Source organism: Ornithodoros turicata, chromosome 2, assembly GCF_037126465.1.
Source record: "Ornithodoros turicata isolate Travis chromosome 2, ASM3712646v1, whole genome shotgun sequence".
Lineage (NCBI taxonomy): Eukaryota > Metazoa > Arthropoda > Arachnida > Ixodida > Argasidae > Ornithodoros > Ornithodoros turicata.
In genome coordinates, this window is record NC_088202.1 from 141,301,205 (window position 1) to 141,317,268 (window position 16,064).

Genomic DNA, 16,064 nt, shown 5'->3' on the forward strand with positions numbered 1-16,064 from the left:
CAGTCATGTTCCGAGCACCACACGAATTGACTGCTTCCGAATTATGTAGATTGACGTTTGAGGTAGTATGCCGTGAAAAACGGTTCAATCTCTCCTGTGCAGTTCACTGTGCTGCTTATTCTGCGTGACTCAATCAAAGGATGTTACGAGATGGCGTCGGATGTCCAGTAATTTAGGAGGTTCTTGTCTTATCTCTTCCAGTGTGATGGAATACAGCAAGACTTGTGTTCCGGAAATATTCGAAAGACAAAGTTGCGATGAGTCGTTTCTTCTTGAGCGGCTCTTCAACGACATCAACGCTGAGTGTGGAAATGTGAAGCCAGTCTGTGAGTATCATCAAACAACAAAAAACATTTTGCTCGGCTTGTTTCAATAGTCGTGTTTGTAACTCCAGCGATGAACTTGACACATTTCGCAAGCGGGGCTGTCTCTGCTAGCTACCATTATCGTTCCAATAATAGTCGAAAAAACTTGAAATCAACATCTTGTCTTTTATTCTACAATATATATATATATATATATTTCAAGCTGTTGGAGTGACCGTCCTATTTTCATAAATACAATACATGACACTAATGGCGATTTCGGGTGACGCACCTGGCAATCCACACCAGAGCGGCCAGGTACACTGCAGGCTCTACGCCGGAGTCGCTCGTCAACGAGGGTCGCTGCGCTTGCTACGCGTTGTGCGTTCGTCGTGTTTGTAAACTTCCGGCAGAGTCGTTGGCGTCGTCGAGTACTTTCGCCTGATCACAAGCATAGCTTGCGAGAAGCAGGTCACACCGTCCTCTTTGTCATTGGCATTATCGGTGTCAATTGAACTTTCATCGCTGCTGCTTTCGTAAAGATCCATTCCGTCAGTAGTGAACGCAACAAAGAAACAGGTGACAGGCCATGTGACTGGCAGACAGCCGCAGGAGCAATACGCAGCGGACGACACTCGCGAGGCGCATACATGCGCAGTAAGAGCCAAAAAAGTGCTCTTGAGGCGAGCTGCTCTGTAGTGCATCGTTCGAACACGCGGCTCTTGCTGTGACCGCACCACCCGTGCACCAAACATGCCCCAAATGCATCACACGAAATCGCCATGACTTTTGATAAGAACGATAGGAAGGTACTTTTGTCCCGAATTATAGTGAGTGAAATTACCTTACCTCTTTACGCAGGATTCAGCAATTTGTGAAATAGCCGTGTTACATTACGCTGAATTAGTACAGTACAACTCGAGAATTACGCGTTACACATCTGGATGAAGATATTCTTGACAGATATACACGAGTGCACAACAGATATTCAAAGCAGTGTTCAAAGTATTGATCAGTGTACGAGGCCTTTCACGATTTCGTTGTCTGATAATTGTTTTCAGCTATTTATCATGCTTCTTACTTGCGGAGACAAAATATTGAACTTACTTTTGTGTAACTAAGATAATGTTATCTCCTGTGTTTCGATTGTTCCTGACATTTCTGACCACGATTGCGTTTGCTGTAACATATCAGCTTGTTATGGTGTAAGTAACGCCCAACGCCTAAAAAGAGGTATTCGTTTATAATAGGGCTCACTTTGGGGCAATGAACAGGGGCCTTAACGATTACTTTCCTAACTTTCTAGCTCTCAGCGAAATATCAGGCATCGAAAATCTATGGCGCCATTTGAAAGAACCAGTGATGTTTCGTACCTATCAGGTTAATTAGGAGAAAAAAGAAATGCGACAAACAGTACTTCACAAGAAACATTAAAAGGCTGGTAAAACGTGAGAAAAAGGCTTTTTCTGTGTACAAAAAAAAAAAGAAAGAAAAGAGACAGAGCCTCAAGCAATGATGACACAATAAATTCGGCGCAGCAACGCCTTCATCAGACAATTCTTATGGCGAAGAGAATAGGCTAAGCCTAGATTAGGTTGCAACTCAAAGGTACTCTGGAATATAAAATCTATTAAGAAAATGTCCATGCGAATCCTTCCCAAGCAGCACAATGTACCAAAAGTCGAGTGCAACAGGGGTTGAACGGACGGACGGTGGAATTCGTAAGACTATAAAACATTGATAAGATACATACCGTCCGCCCCTATTGCACTCGACTTGCATTGTGCATTGCACTGTGCTGCTAGGGTTCTTCTTAATCGTGACAAGTTATTGCGACGTTATTAAGCATGGTGATACCAGGTGTGGGAACTGATAAGATACCAGTTCGTGCCCTCGAAAAGAAGTAGCGTCCCAAGCAGCACAATGTACTGAGAGTCGAGTGCAATGGGGGTGGCCGGTATGTGTCTTATCAATGTTAGTTTCAGGAGTCTGTTCAAGGCCTTCCACTTACCCGTCCACCCCTATTACACTCGACTTTCAGTACATTGTGCTGCTTGGGGTCTGTGGATCACATCCCAAGCAGCGCAACGTACAGAAAGCCGAGTGCAATAGGGGTGGACGGGTAGGTGGAAGGCCTTGAACAGACTCGTGAAACTGAAGTACTCTGATAAGACACATACCGACCACCCCTATTGCACTCGAGTTTCAGTACATTCCCAAGCAGCACAATGTACTGAAAGTCGAGTGCAATAGGGGTGGACGGGTAGGTGGAAGGCCTTGAACAGACTCGTGAAACTGAAGTACTCTGATAAGACACATACCGACCACCCCTATTGCACTCGAGTTTCAGTACATTCCCAAGCAGCACAATGTACTGAAAGTCGAGTGCAATAGGGGTGGACGGGTAGGTGGAAGGCCTTGAACAAACTCGTGACACTAAAGGACACTGATAAGGCACATACCGTCCACCCCTACTGAACTCGACTTTCAGTACATTGTGCTGCTTGGGTTGTGCTGCTTGGGATGATAGTAAAGGAGGCGTTTTGGGGACATTTAAAAGCGCGAGCGGGGATGTTTCTTGGCCGGGAGTGTCGGGCAAGACGGAGAAGGCGCAGATTGAAAGTATTGGTATAGTTCCTTCGAGCGCGGCACCGCCGATAGGGGACCGCTCCGCCACAGGCTGGAGATTTCAGACAACCGTGTCGGGAGCAGTACCACCCTTCCATCTGCTTGATAAAGAAATTAGGTTTTTCTTAGAAGACTAGCTTCCTAGCACGTTTTTGTTATCTCATTTATCTGAGTGACACGACAGCAAGACTCCTTTCTCGTCTCGTCAGTCTAGCATCTTGCGCCTCTCTAGTGGAAGATAAAACCGGTGTGTAGCCTTGCACTGAGGCACAGTCGCACATACCTGATGTCCCCCAGCAATAAGCCCAGCTGAAAGCCAGCGCCTGTACTGCTGTTGTCTCTCCCTCGTGTCTCGCCCTACCCACGCTTAGATCTAGTCGAGGAAGACGCACGACACGTTCTCAATATTTCACGCTGTACGAGCACGGCTGCACCCTAGAATTTTTACCGCTGACATTCCTGAGTGATTGTACTTTGCTGTAAGTATATTTCAAATCCTGTACTTTGTACGGCTCTTTTAAAGAGCCTATTTGATGGACATAGATGGGTAGAAATCCAGCGAACCAGTGGAGATGTAGGAAGGGAGTTGCCTCAGGACAGAAGCCGCCGATATTTCGAACAGGGACTGTCCTCCTTCTGGGCACCGTCCTCATCATTGGCATGGTATGTAAAGGGTTAGGTGTGACGTGTTTAAAGGTTCATGCGAATTGTGGGTAAATTTTCCCTTCTACTTCCATTATCATGTGTTATGTTCTGCATGGCCACTGCTTTCTACTTTCTTTATTGCATGCCACAAGTTAATGTTAAAAAAAAAAACTTTGCTCGTTCTGGAATTTTTCCCGCGTAACCACTAACCTCCTTATATTTCGCTATGCTTGCCAATTCTTGCCTGTTGTCCCGTTTCGTGCACGTGTTGGTGAACCTTCCATTTTTCTATAACCGGTCTGTAACCTAGATCACAACGTTCACATAATCCCCTCGACACTCTAACAAAGCAGCCATTCACTCCGGCCGTTGAAGCCCGTACGGAACCTTTCTTCCCTCCGGGCTGTTGACCCACAATTCGCATGAACCTTTAAACACGTCACACCTAACCCTTTAAATACCATGCCAATGATGAGGACGGTGCCCAGAAGAACAACAGTCTCTGTTCGAAATATCGGTGGCTTCTGTCCTGAGGCAACTCCCTTCCTATTTGATGGACAGATTTCATTCATTCATTTTTGAGGTTGAACACATTTTGATAATCTTTGAGATCGATGAACATGATTTTTTAGATGAGCATGTTTGATATGTTCACAAAGACCTAGTGCTTCTAAGTTTATGTTAACGAAATGGAATGACACGCACGCACTATGACACTGCAACCGTCGGCACGGTGGCTTTGTTGTGTCATTTGAGTTCTCGCAGTGCATCATTCTAGGTGCTTTTATATCACTTGCTTTGTTTGCAACAAATAATCATTCAGTTTTGCAATGTGTGATTGTGTTCACGATAAATTAAATTATGTGGGATATCTAATCAGCCGATACAGGGCACGCAGTGCCGCGGCGATGGCAAGGGGATGTGGCAGATGAGCCGGCTATAAAAGCGCGAGGTCTCGATCTAAACGGGGTTTGAGAATTGTCTCGACCTCGACTGAAGATGCAATAAACCTGGTATGTTGTTTGATTGAATCTGTTGTGTCGCTTGTTCCATCGTGCGTGGAACGGATGGGCTGAGCCCCCGAAGTTGTGTTAACTGAGGCTTCCACAACTGGCGCCCAACGTGGGGCCAGTTGTTGAAACACAGTCTGAAATACAAGTGCTTTCATTTTACATTTTACGTTTATTAGTTGGTCACATGGATTACTTGCTTCAGATTACTGTGACACAAAATATTTAGGTTTTCTTCACTGCTTTCATTTTTTTTTTCTCTCTTATTATTTGTGAGGGAATATTCTGAAAGCAGCAAGGAATTGTCAGATATGTATAATGACTGTTGGCTTGTGATCTTGTTGTTTTTCATTTATTTTTTGCCCCTGGAATTTCCTCGCACATTATACCCGAAGATTAGTACGGTAACATCGCACTATTCGCTTGATGTTGGATGACACACGGGGTTATATATAATTTTCACAATGACAGCACGTCTGGTTGCCTTTCTGCATCAAACTGCAAATTATGTTAGCTGATTCAGTTTATATTCGCGTAAGGGCATTCCCGCAGGGACTATAGCATCATAGCACTTGCCAGAAATGCTGACTAAAGTTTAGCTAAAAATTGAGACGTAGCTATCATACATCGAAATTCAAAGTGGCACAAACAAAATTAGCAGTGCATTTTGAAATGGTGTACTTTGTACTGTACTTGAAGTACTAATCGCACCATACACTTGGTAATTTACAGGTACAGGTTAGCCCAGGTTATCTCAGATTAACGTAAACGCCGTTTCTTTGCAGTGTTGTGTATCTACACTGAAATTTTTCACAGCGAACGCAGAATAGAAGCAGAAAGGAACAGAAAGGTAACAGAAGCGGAGAAAATGGGCTCCGCGAACACCGAATCTGATGTGGCGCTGACGTCGCAGCCCTTGCCGCCACCATTGAGACAACGCATGAGAAGTCACGTGCTTACGACAGCCAATGGGAATGACCGCAACTATCAGCTCTGTGTGACGACCGCCCCTCGCTCGGGAATGTGTCCGAGGGCTTGTATTTCGCTAACTGACACGTAGGAGAATATTCCTCAGTATTCCGGCATACGGTGCATTGCGTGTATAATACGATGAACAACGTGCATGAAAGTGTACCAAGCACTTCAGGAACAATTTTGAGGTACCTTGCCAATCACTGCACAGAGAAGTGTCTTCAGTGTAACTTGGAGGATGAGTATAAAATATTGATGGTGGATCACTCAATACTGACTTTTAAAAGAATCCAAGTTGCTCGTAAGATACGTAACCATGCTTGACTCAAGTTACAGTTTATGTCTGACAGCCTGTAATTCAACAGTTATTTTTGTACCGTCTTTTCCAGTGTGGTCAAATACAGCAAGGCTCGCGTTCCAGGGGGACGACAAGGATGCGATTGCCACGCCGTTTATCGGAGGATTAGCGAAACACCGAAGAGGGACAGTGAGTACAGAGACAAGAAAGGACCACGGAGATATAATTGAGTTACTAAGAAATTGCGGGAATAATGCGGAACTCGGGGCAAGAGCGAGATAACAGAATCAGAGACAATCCTCTTCGAAACCCATTCCTTTTCTAAAAATCCTGAACGTGAATGTGACGCTAAACGTCCATAATTGAATTTTGCCATGCATACGTTTATATCAAAGTGTCCCATAGGTGCAAGGTATCGTGAAATGATTACCTTGATGATTACCCGCACATGCCGATCACCATAAAAGCTACCGCTATCTTTGCTGAAACGATGTTCAGACGCTTTTGGACTGGACTGGATGCTGGCCGCTATTGAAGTCAACTGGATGCGGGAAGTCAGGTTACGTGCATTCACACCAAATGAGGCGTGCCTTCAAAATCGTGAAGAATAGTCTGAGTACGACACTTGTTACCAAGACTGTGTATACAGTTAAACATTTCTACAGTTAAATTACTCAAGGAGCAAGATAGAAAACAAAATGCATGCAGAAAGTTGCGTCTTGAAGAACCACTATGACTGGTCGGGGTGTCTGATATGGTGGTTCATAGTTAATGGGACAGCGGAGTTCACGAACCTGCTCAATTATTGAGAGCACGTTGCCCATAATTCGTGCCACTTATTGAGCATTTCCAGCTGTAGCAGTGGCTTATACCAGAGACTCCAGTAAAGTGCGGTCCTCACGAGGTTCCTCTGTTGCAGTGACTGTGGACTGTAGAAAGTCAACGTTTTGTGAGGCAAGAAAGCCAGACAAGGATATGCAGCACAGCATTGGCACGTCATCTCTACACTCTTAATAAAAAGGGTGCACTTTTACTCCTTTTCTTGCCACATATATAACTCCCTTTTGGAGAGTACATTTACTCTCAAAAAAGGAGTCTCTCCTCACTCCCTCAAGGGAGTAGCATAACACCTTTCTCCCTGCCGGAGAGTCATATTACTCGCCAGTAGGGGGTTAGAGAGTAACACCGCTCCCTAAAGGGAATGAGGAGACTCCCTTTTTGGGAGTAATTGTACTCTCCATAAGGGAGTGATATATGTGACAAGGAAAGGAGTTGAAGTACACCCTTTTTTTTAAGGGTGTAGGGTATCATGAACAACCATTTGAAGAACTCTTGTACAGTGCCCAGTTTTGTAGTTGTGTCATATATTGCGTCGGATATGTACCTGTAACATAGTGAGATGTCCTTCGTCGTGTATGCAAATAAAGCGTGTGCAAAACGGGTACCTGTCTCTGCATGTCGTACATGAAAGTCACACATGAGAGAAAAACTCAAGTGAGACAAGTGACGAAGGAAACAAGAACACCAGTATAGAGCGCCATCTATGAAAAATATTTTATCTGTGTGTGCGTTGATCCTCTAGCACAGTCACTGTGCATTCAAACGAGTGACATCCTCACGGAAGATTCTCGTGGAAGAAAAAGCAAAACCACTGCTTATAGAGACGAAGTTCCGTTCTGTGTTGTGTTGAGCATTCACACGGTGCGCAATATCTGGAGTGGCGTACTACGCACTTAGCAGACGACACTTCGCAGACGACACCGACAGCGTCTTTCCTGTCGTCTGCTGCAGAATATCTTGTGACTGTGTTGCAGGATATTCCCCACGGTCAGCAGTGTACGTGAACGCTAGACGTTGAGCGCTCGCGCTCAGAAGACTATGACGTTCTTCGCGTTTTCCTCTTCTGCAGGGAATGTCGCTCGTGTCAATACACATTCTTCTTCGTGACATTTTTCTTCTCGTAGCTGAATGAAACTACAGGACCAATGCACAATTATATACAAATTATTCATATATCTACTCATTTACATCTACGCTAAATGAGTACAAGCAGCAGCGGCAGCAGCACGAATTACGACGTGAATGCACAAGGCCCCACATATTAAGGAACTATTTCCTCATTTGGTGTCAAGAACCCTCGTGCAAAAATATTTGAAAAAGAAGAGCCTGTAGAAAGATGTAGTAAGAACGCCATCATCAAGTTGAAGCTTGTTACAAAAGCACCTAAAACAATATAGCGCGAAACAAATTATGTACGCGTGCGAAGTAGGACCGTGCACGTTCACAATGGAACATAAAAGAGCCAACATAACTCGAGCCTCACGACGCCGCCTCATGTTTCGGTTCAATTACGACAATTTCAGCAAAGGCGGTCGTGGATTGGAATCCCACGGCTGAAGCCTTTTCTTCTACTGCCAAAATGCAGCTGTGGCAATTACTTTGAGCAATTCAAGTCGTTAATGCATCATGACGATATGTTGTCACTGAACCGAAGGTACCAATACGAGTCGTGCGGGAAAGAAATCATGACCTACTAGATTACAACGGCCATGTCATGGCACCATTTCACAGCACCGCATTTGGAATCGCCGCATCGTCCCAGTTATTGCTTCCTGAACTTCTACAATACTTTGTACTTCAGCTTACCTTAGTATCTCTGTACAAGCGGTGGATATTACACGAAAGATTTTTCATTCTGAGGTTGATTACATTCGTTGTACTAGCGTTTTCATAGGAGCGATTGCTGTCGTCTGCTACAGTGGTCGTACGTACGCTTCTGCGCGTGCAAAATTCAAATTTCCATCGCCCAATCGTGATGCAGATCTCGCGTGCCGATGATTAGCGCCCCTGGCGGATTGTGCGGACGGGTTCCTCATAAGGGTTGCCATCAATGACATGGTCGTTATAATCTAGTAGGTCGTGAAAGAAATTCGGCTCTGGATATGGTAACTGTGTGTTGAGAGATCGGCCCCAGTCCAATGCCAAATTGGACTACTACGATGTAATTACTGTTGGGAGCATCTTGTGCTGGGTTTCGTGAAAGTAGGAAAATATCTGTACGAGGCTTCTTTTTATTATTTTTTTTTACAACGTTACTTGTACAAGGTAGCTGGGGCAACCTTACATGTACAGTAATTTTGGTTTTCAGGCAACGTTCCAACAGACGTTCCAGGCGACGCCACGTCTAAGTGTCCTGACGAAACGTTATCCGTTGTGCAGAGTGCGTGCCAACTAAAGTTTTTGAAGGAACACGGCCTCACTGCTCCCCCTGAGTACGTGAAGACTGAGGCGAACAAATGGTATTGCTGGTAAGGGCTTTTTCACGTACAAATGACAGCTGCACAACCTAAGCATCCGGACCAAAACTGTCTTAACCCCGCACCGCTCACCCCCAGATGGCGCCCACGTCGTGCTTCATTCAGAGCCGTATATAGAGAGAGTTTGGCCATCTTTTGATCTCTTGCCGCATCACGGGCGGAGTCTGTTTTGACGTCATAGTCGTCATAGCACCGCCCAAAACGCCTGAATCAAAGCGAAATCCGCTTATCAGCCAGCAGGTAGGCGCCATCTTGATGCAGTTCGCCGGCTGGTCGACACGTACTATTGTCGCGCTCGATGTAATAATCTACCAGGGTCACCGCCTTATGACCCACAGGCGCTTGTGAAATGGGGGCTTTGTTACCAAACTGAAAGGATTCAAGGACGAAGGTGTCTCGAAGGACGCGGTGAGCACGCGTCTTCCCCCTTGCATCGTGACCAACGCTTTTGCATCAACATGGCGTCGGCGACAGGTTGACGACTGGACAACGATAGATGGCGGAAAGGGAGGTCGCATGACGCCGTTCAAGTTAGGCTCAAGTTAGGGCGTTGGATGAGTCACTGAGAAACACCTGGGAGGATGGGGATCGTGACTGATCTGTCGGACCCTGCTCTATAGAGGCGCGATAATTCGCGTGAAAGCCACGCTGATGTGAATGAAAAGCGACGCTGCTTAACGAAACTCTGGAGAGAAAAAAAGTTCGAACCCTATGCGCATTGGCGTTTTCCTGAATTGTCGTTTGACGTAGCTTGCCACCTCGAAATCGGGGAAAAAAAAAAAAAGCTGCTTATTCGCTCCTGCGCAACTCACTGCATTGCTCATTCTGCGCGAACCGATGTTACACTTTCCTCTAATATAACACGTTTTACCTTGTACTATCTTTTATTTATTTATTTTATTTTACTTTTTTTTTTTTTTTTTCAGTATGATGCAGTTCATCCTGACTTGTCTTAAGGACACGCTGAAACAACACTCATGCAATCCCGGAGATATTGTTCCGACGTTCACCAAGAAAGTTGAGTCTGAGTGTGGAACGTCCAAGGTGTCATGTAAGTAAAATCCAAAAAGAATGAATGAGGAATACACACTTACGGGGCTTGATAACTTGGGCCCCAGTGGGATTTGACAGCAGTCTGTCAACCTGAATGTCAACAAAACGAAATGAAAATGAAAGTTAAACTGAGAAAAAAAAAACCTTTTTTTTTTTTTGCGTGGGTCTCGCATTCTCTTTCTCGCATATGTTTCATATTCCCAGTTGTACTAAAAGAGCCCATCGCTGCTTGTATTTCTATCGGAAATGCTTTTTCGTCTAGTAATTTAAAACTTAGCAGAATAGTTGCACCGTCATTTAAAGAAAAACTGTCGAATGCTGTGGCGGTTTCATGTTGCGCACCCAGAAGTACCAAAGACCAGTGATGGCCACTAACTACTTCTATAGTTGTTTAACTATAACTACTAACTACTTCGTGATGGAGTAGTTGAACGAGTAGTTCAACTACTATTCTGGGGAGGTAGTTCTCTAACTACTGCAATGTATTTTAACTTCATCTCTAACTACTTAACGTTGTCCATCAACACCAATCCCATCCTATAGTGTTCTTGGACACGTAAATATGGATCACAAGCAGCGATAAAAGTGAAGATTTAGTACGCATGCACTCCACGATTGCTATGCACCTCCGTTCTTATCAAACACGTAGCTCGAGGTAATAGTCAGAAGCACAATCGCGCCGTAAGGGTTGTAAGGGTAAAATCGGAAGTAGTTGGCGCCTGCAGTTACTTAACTACTGTACTTACTACTCGAAATAGTAGTTTAACTTGTAGTTGCGAACTACATTTCTGCAAGTTGTAAAATATAATTATTTTTAAACTACTGGTTTAACTAGTAGTTTAACTGCGTGTAGTTAAGTACTGGCCATCACTGCGAAAGACTAGAACACAGTGGCATGCAAGTTAAAAAAAACGAAAGAACAACACAAGGAAAGTGCGTCATCATAACAAATGACAAGGATTGGAATGAGTATAAGGGAAACGGTCAGGAACCAAAGCCAACACTCTTCATGTACATCCTGGAGAAACAGGCGTGGTAAAACGACACGCGTTTAATCACAACAGAGGGGAAAGAATCATCAGGTGACTGTAGTACAAGATTACGATCTTCCTTATTTGATGTTGGTGCCGATTGTCACACATCGGGAAGCATTTCGCATACAACGCGTATTTACATTAATGGTTGAAGTTGTCTGGCAGGGTAGATTCCGTTTTTGTAGTTGGCAGAACATCCTTTCGCAGATAGTACGCAACTTTCGAGTGGTTCATAGTTGCGCACTGCTAAAATGATGAACCGAGGAAACCTAAAATCTTCGCACGGGTACCCGCACACTCTAAGAAAAAAAGGAGTAAAACGGGGAGTAATTGCAGCTTCTACTCCCCTAGTCTGCAATTGCTCCCCATTTTAGTCCCCTAACCCAACATTTAGTCCCGACGTTTACTCCCCAGGACTGCAAATTGTCACTAAACTTCGCGAATGGTCTCCCGAATGCAAAAGTCTACGTAAATATGCGCCCTTGGTCAATTTGAACGACATAAGGCTATATAACTCACACAACGTAGCAATTTTCCAGCCATAAAGAGTAAGAAACAGTTAGCGCATTTTTCTTCGCAAATTGTGCCCTAGTATGGCGCAAGATTTTATATCACTCGATATATCACGGTTGACGGTTTGCTTCAAAGTATCTTCATGCATGCGCACCAATTATGTACCTGGGACTCTTACAACAGCGCGTGAAATGCGGTCTTCACTCTGTGACATTCATTTACTCCCGTGCGTTTACTCCCGAAAGGGTCTATTTTTTGTGGCAATGCAATTACTCCCCAAAAGGAGTAAAAGTACTCCTTTTTTTCTTAGAGTGCAGCGTCTTATTCGGATTTCTCTCGCTCCTGCAACGCTTAAAGGAGCATGGAAGTGACAATTTAACGTGACTCCAAAATCCTGCTTCATTTGTGAAGCAGCCCACAAGGTGTCGCCGTGCAAAATATTTCCGATCTGCGGCGTGTTGTTACTGCGCAATAAAATTTACAAAAGACGGTCGGAGAACGGAAGTCGCGGGCGAGGGGGACACAGGCCCCGCGTGACGTAGGAGCTGCTCGATGCCATTTATCTTTGTATTTTTCATCTCGGCTTATACATGTTTCAGCTGTGCCGTTGGACGTCATTTGGTCACGTGCCGTAGCCCGTGATACGTCACGCCCTCTTCGGCTTCGCTTCGGCGCTCTTCGGACGTGGAGAGCATTCTTTAAAGGTGTGCGCATCAGAGCCTTGGCGCGTGCTCTCTAGGTTACCTGCGCTCATCGTTCTTTGGCAGCAGCTCTTTTTATTTGTTGTAGAAGACGCGAAGAAGCGAAAAACTAAACATGTTTTTTTGGGGGGGTCGCTTCCATGCTCCTTTAAGGACCTGATGTGCTGGACAAAAGTCTACGGAACACGCTCCGGCGCATTCCTCCCCCTAGAGTTTGGCGGTATCCGCGGTTGGTATACCATGCGTACTTACAGTTACGTGCATAGGAAAAACCAGTCATCTGTGTTTGCAAGTCCGTGCGGTACCTTACAGTGTTAATCTGTCGCCCTGAGGAAGGCATGCGAGTTCCATAACTCTCGCCCATTACTCTACCTGAGGAGATGACGAAGCAGAAACAAGTGGTACAAAACACGGTGAACGGCGCATAACGACGTAGCACGGTTAAGTCGAATTGCCTCGATTAGTTACGTCGCCAGCTGCCTGTTCTTGTAGCAACTGCACGGTGTGCGCTCGCGTATATACAGTGCGCACATGGCACAAGCTCCGTCGCCATCTCGACTAATCACAACGGCTATCTTCTAGTCGGTCAAGTGGCAAGGTGTAGCATAAAAGCAGCACCGCATGCCACACACATTACCACTCCGCTAACCATTCCATACAATTAGAATGCGTTTGGATCGAATGGGCGGCCTCACACACAACTTTGGTGTTATTCGCATCCTCCCCACGATAAAATACATCGGCATGTGTTTCAGAAACATTACACGCTGTTCGAGTACATAGAAAATACAGCTGGCATGAAGCACCATATCGGATAAAAAAAAAGGTAAACACAGCGAGCGTACGGCGTATTCTGTCCTGTTTACCTTTCCCACATGGAGGGGATGGGGGAGGGGATGGGAGAGCGGCACGACACCCCGGGCGCGCCATTTTCTTTTACACCCTCATCTGCTGCGCAGAAACCTAGGTGCGGAGCAATAAAATACTGGTCACCGCGATGGAATACAGTAGCAGCATTTTTCCTTTTATTTCGTCTTTCTTTCGTTTTTATTGAGCGCTTAGCACTGGGTATACAGGATGTCCCACCGAAAAAGGGCCAGGGGCTAAAGAAAAAACGGAGTGCTCTTACACAAATGGGACCAACTGTACGCGCTTGGCCACTTGGCCATCCATAATTAGTTTCTTCGTCGCCCCTTGTCAATCAATTAGCGGTAATCAATTCTGTGACTTTCTAATTATAAAAGCTCCGAAGTTGTTCCGGTGAGAACATCTCATTTCTTCGGTCACCTGATGTCAAAGCTGTTCTCAGAACAAAAATCCCTTCGATAGATCTTTCGCAAAAGAATCCGTGAAGTAACATCATTTGTTTCTTCTTTCTGTAGAGACTCGTCTTTCCTTCACCTCCAATACTAGAGCAGGGTGTCTACCAAACTGTAAAACCTGGAAAACAGGGAATTGTCAGGGAATTTCATCAAAGAGCAGGTGAAATCGTGGGAAAAAGCACAGACAAGGGCCGTGATGATGGGCTGCGAATCGTGAGAGTCGACCGTTGATTGAGCGGCGATGCCACAGGAATGTTACCGCGAGTAGCAGTTCACCAGTACGACAAGCTCTGAAGCATAAAAGCAAGATATCCTCACGAATACTTAATAGAGGGTCTGTTTTGTGGGGGATCCGTATCAGAACATGAGAGCAGGCGCCAAGTTCCTTTTTGTTTTTGGCAGCGAATTCACTTGAAGCAGTCAGGGAAATCCTGGAAAAGTCGGGGAATTTGAAGGCTGCACTTTGATGGACACCCTGTTAAGAGGATGACAGCCCAAGCAGCACAATGTACTGAAAGTCGAGTGCAGTAGGGGTGGACGGGTAGGGGGAAGGCCTTGAACAGACTTGTGAAACTAAAGAACATTGATAAAACACATACCGGCCACCCCTATTGCACTCGACTTTCAGTAGATTGTGCTGCTTGAGAGAGCACACTATTGCCTCCCAAGCAGCAAAATGTACTGAAAGTCGAGTGCAGTAGGGGTGGACGGGTAGGCGTAAGGCCTTGAACAGACCCGTGAAACTAAAGAACATTGATAAGACATATACCGTCCACCCCTATTGCACTCGACTTTCAGTACATTGTGCTGCTTGGGCTCTTGCGTACTGGAAAAAGATTAAAAGAAAGCGGAAAATGGCGACCCGAGATAAACGCAGTTGCGATACGGTCATCCGATACATTTGTTTTTGTTTTGTTTCCGCAAGTTAAAGCTCATCTACGACGCGTGAGGCGGCACTGTGCTCTTTCACTCTCTCTCACACTGGGGGTGAAGGAAAGACGCGTCTTCAAAGATGCGAATGAACAAAATAGCGAGAAAAAAAAAGCTGTTCCTTGACGAATTCTTTTTTGCGGACGAGCTATCGAACGGATTTTTGTTCTGAAAACGGCTCTGGCATCAGGTGACCGAAGAGATCAGATGTTCTCACTGGAACAACTTCGAAGCTTTTATAATTAATAAGTAAATTATTGAAAGTCATTTATGACATTGCCTTAGGAGTCTACTAATGCCCTCCTAAGGAGTGCTCTTCAGCATATGCTGTAATGCAATTGATTTCATCTTGGAAAAAGGGATAGCTGTATGTTTAAAAAATATGTTCACACTTAGCTGGGACACCCTGGACAGCATCATTTTGCTTGCGTTCGTCTTTCTTCAATTCTTCGTGCATATTAGTTGGGTCACCTTACATGTTCGATAATTTTTGTTTACAGGCCCTTCCCAGTGCAGTAGCAACGCATTATCCCATGCCGAGTCCGTGTGCGAGGAGAAATATCTGCGTACCCATGTGGTGAGCAAACCAGAAAAGAACGACCCAGATTTTCAGAAACGTCGATGCTGGTAAGTGTTTTTTTTTTCTTTTTCTTTTTTTCACGTACAAAGAGCAGTTTCGTAGCATTCTCGTCTCAAGCGTCTTGACCACAGCTGTGTTCACACAACATCACACAGTGCGCGCTAGAGGAAGTCTGCCTCAGATGCCGTTCACCTCGTGCCGGCCCAATTAACCGCATTAGTCAGCGCATTATCCAGCGGCCTGCCTCGGTGTTGTTGGAAAATTTCATACGACGTCGAACGGTCAATACAACAGAACGGTAAGAAAGCAGCGAAACCACCGAATTCCGAGGGGTGCCGATATCGGGGCTGGGCGACGGGAAGTGTTGGAAAAGGCGCGCGCAAGTTGTCATTCTGGGGTCAGCCATAGATGGCGACACGCTGAATTGCTCGGATTGCTCGCGTGGATCGCCTTCGGCAGAGGATCAGCAGATTGTTGCCGATGTTAACCCCATGTCTCGTATGAGCGCCCATAATGCGAAACACAAAGGGAAGAGTGCAACAGATTCCTATATAAACGAAATGCTGTGTTCCCTCCGTGTATTTGTGCGCCCTGTGAATAGCGGGGTCACAGCTAATGGCTTTGTGAGTGCGCATTACTGCGGTTATAATATGTTATCACAAGAAACCGCGTGTGTTTGGGTTTTTAAATATACCTAATTGTTTATGGCCACTGGTCAATCTAGGGGAGCCGAATTATGCCACACAGTTAGAGAGA

At 45.3% G+C, this 16,064-nt stretch overlaps 1 protein-coding gene and 1 long non-coding RNA gene across 3 annotated transcripts in view; both read left to right on the forward strand.

The window, feature by feature from the left end:
- LOC135386236 (uncharacterized) overlaps positions 1-16,064 on the forward strand; it is a 220,632-nt gene that overhangs the window by 188,824 nt on the left and 15,744 nt on the right. Inside the window, exons 43-46 of one of the 2 annotated variants that reach the window (XM_064616046.1) lie at positions 202-326; positions 9,007-9,166; positions 10,102-10,226; positions 15,229-15,355. In XM_064616046.1, coding sequence (XP_064472116.1) covers positions 202-326; positions 9,007-9,166; positions 10,102-10,226; positions 15,229-15,355 — 537 coding nt within the window. Of the gene's footprint in view, positions 1-201; positions 327-9,006; positions 9,167-10,101; positions 10,227-15,228; positions 15,356-16,064 lie in introns of those variants that run through there. The other variant, XM_064616047.1, reaches the window with a different exon arrangement.
- Positions 3,153-6,888, forward strand: LOC135386237 (uncharacterized). The gene is made up of 3 exons (XR_010420643.1): positions 3,153-3,412; positions 5,950-6,047; positions 6,778-6,888. It is a non-coding gene; the product is annotated as an uncharacterized LOC135386237 (long non-coding RNA).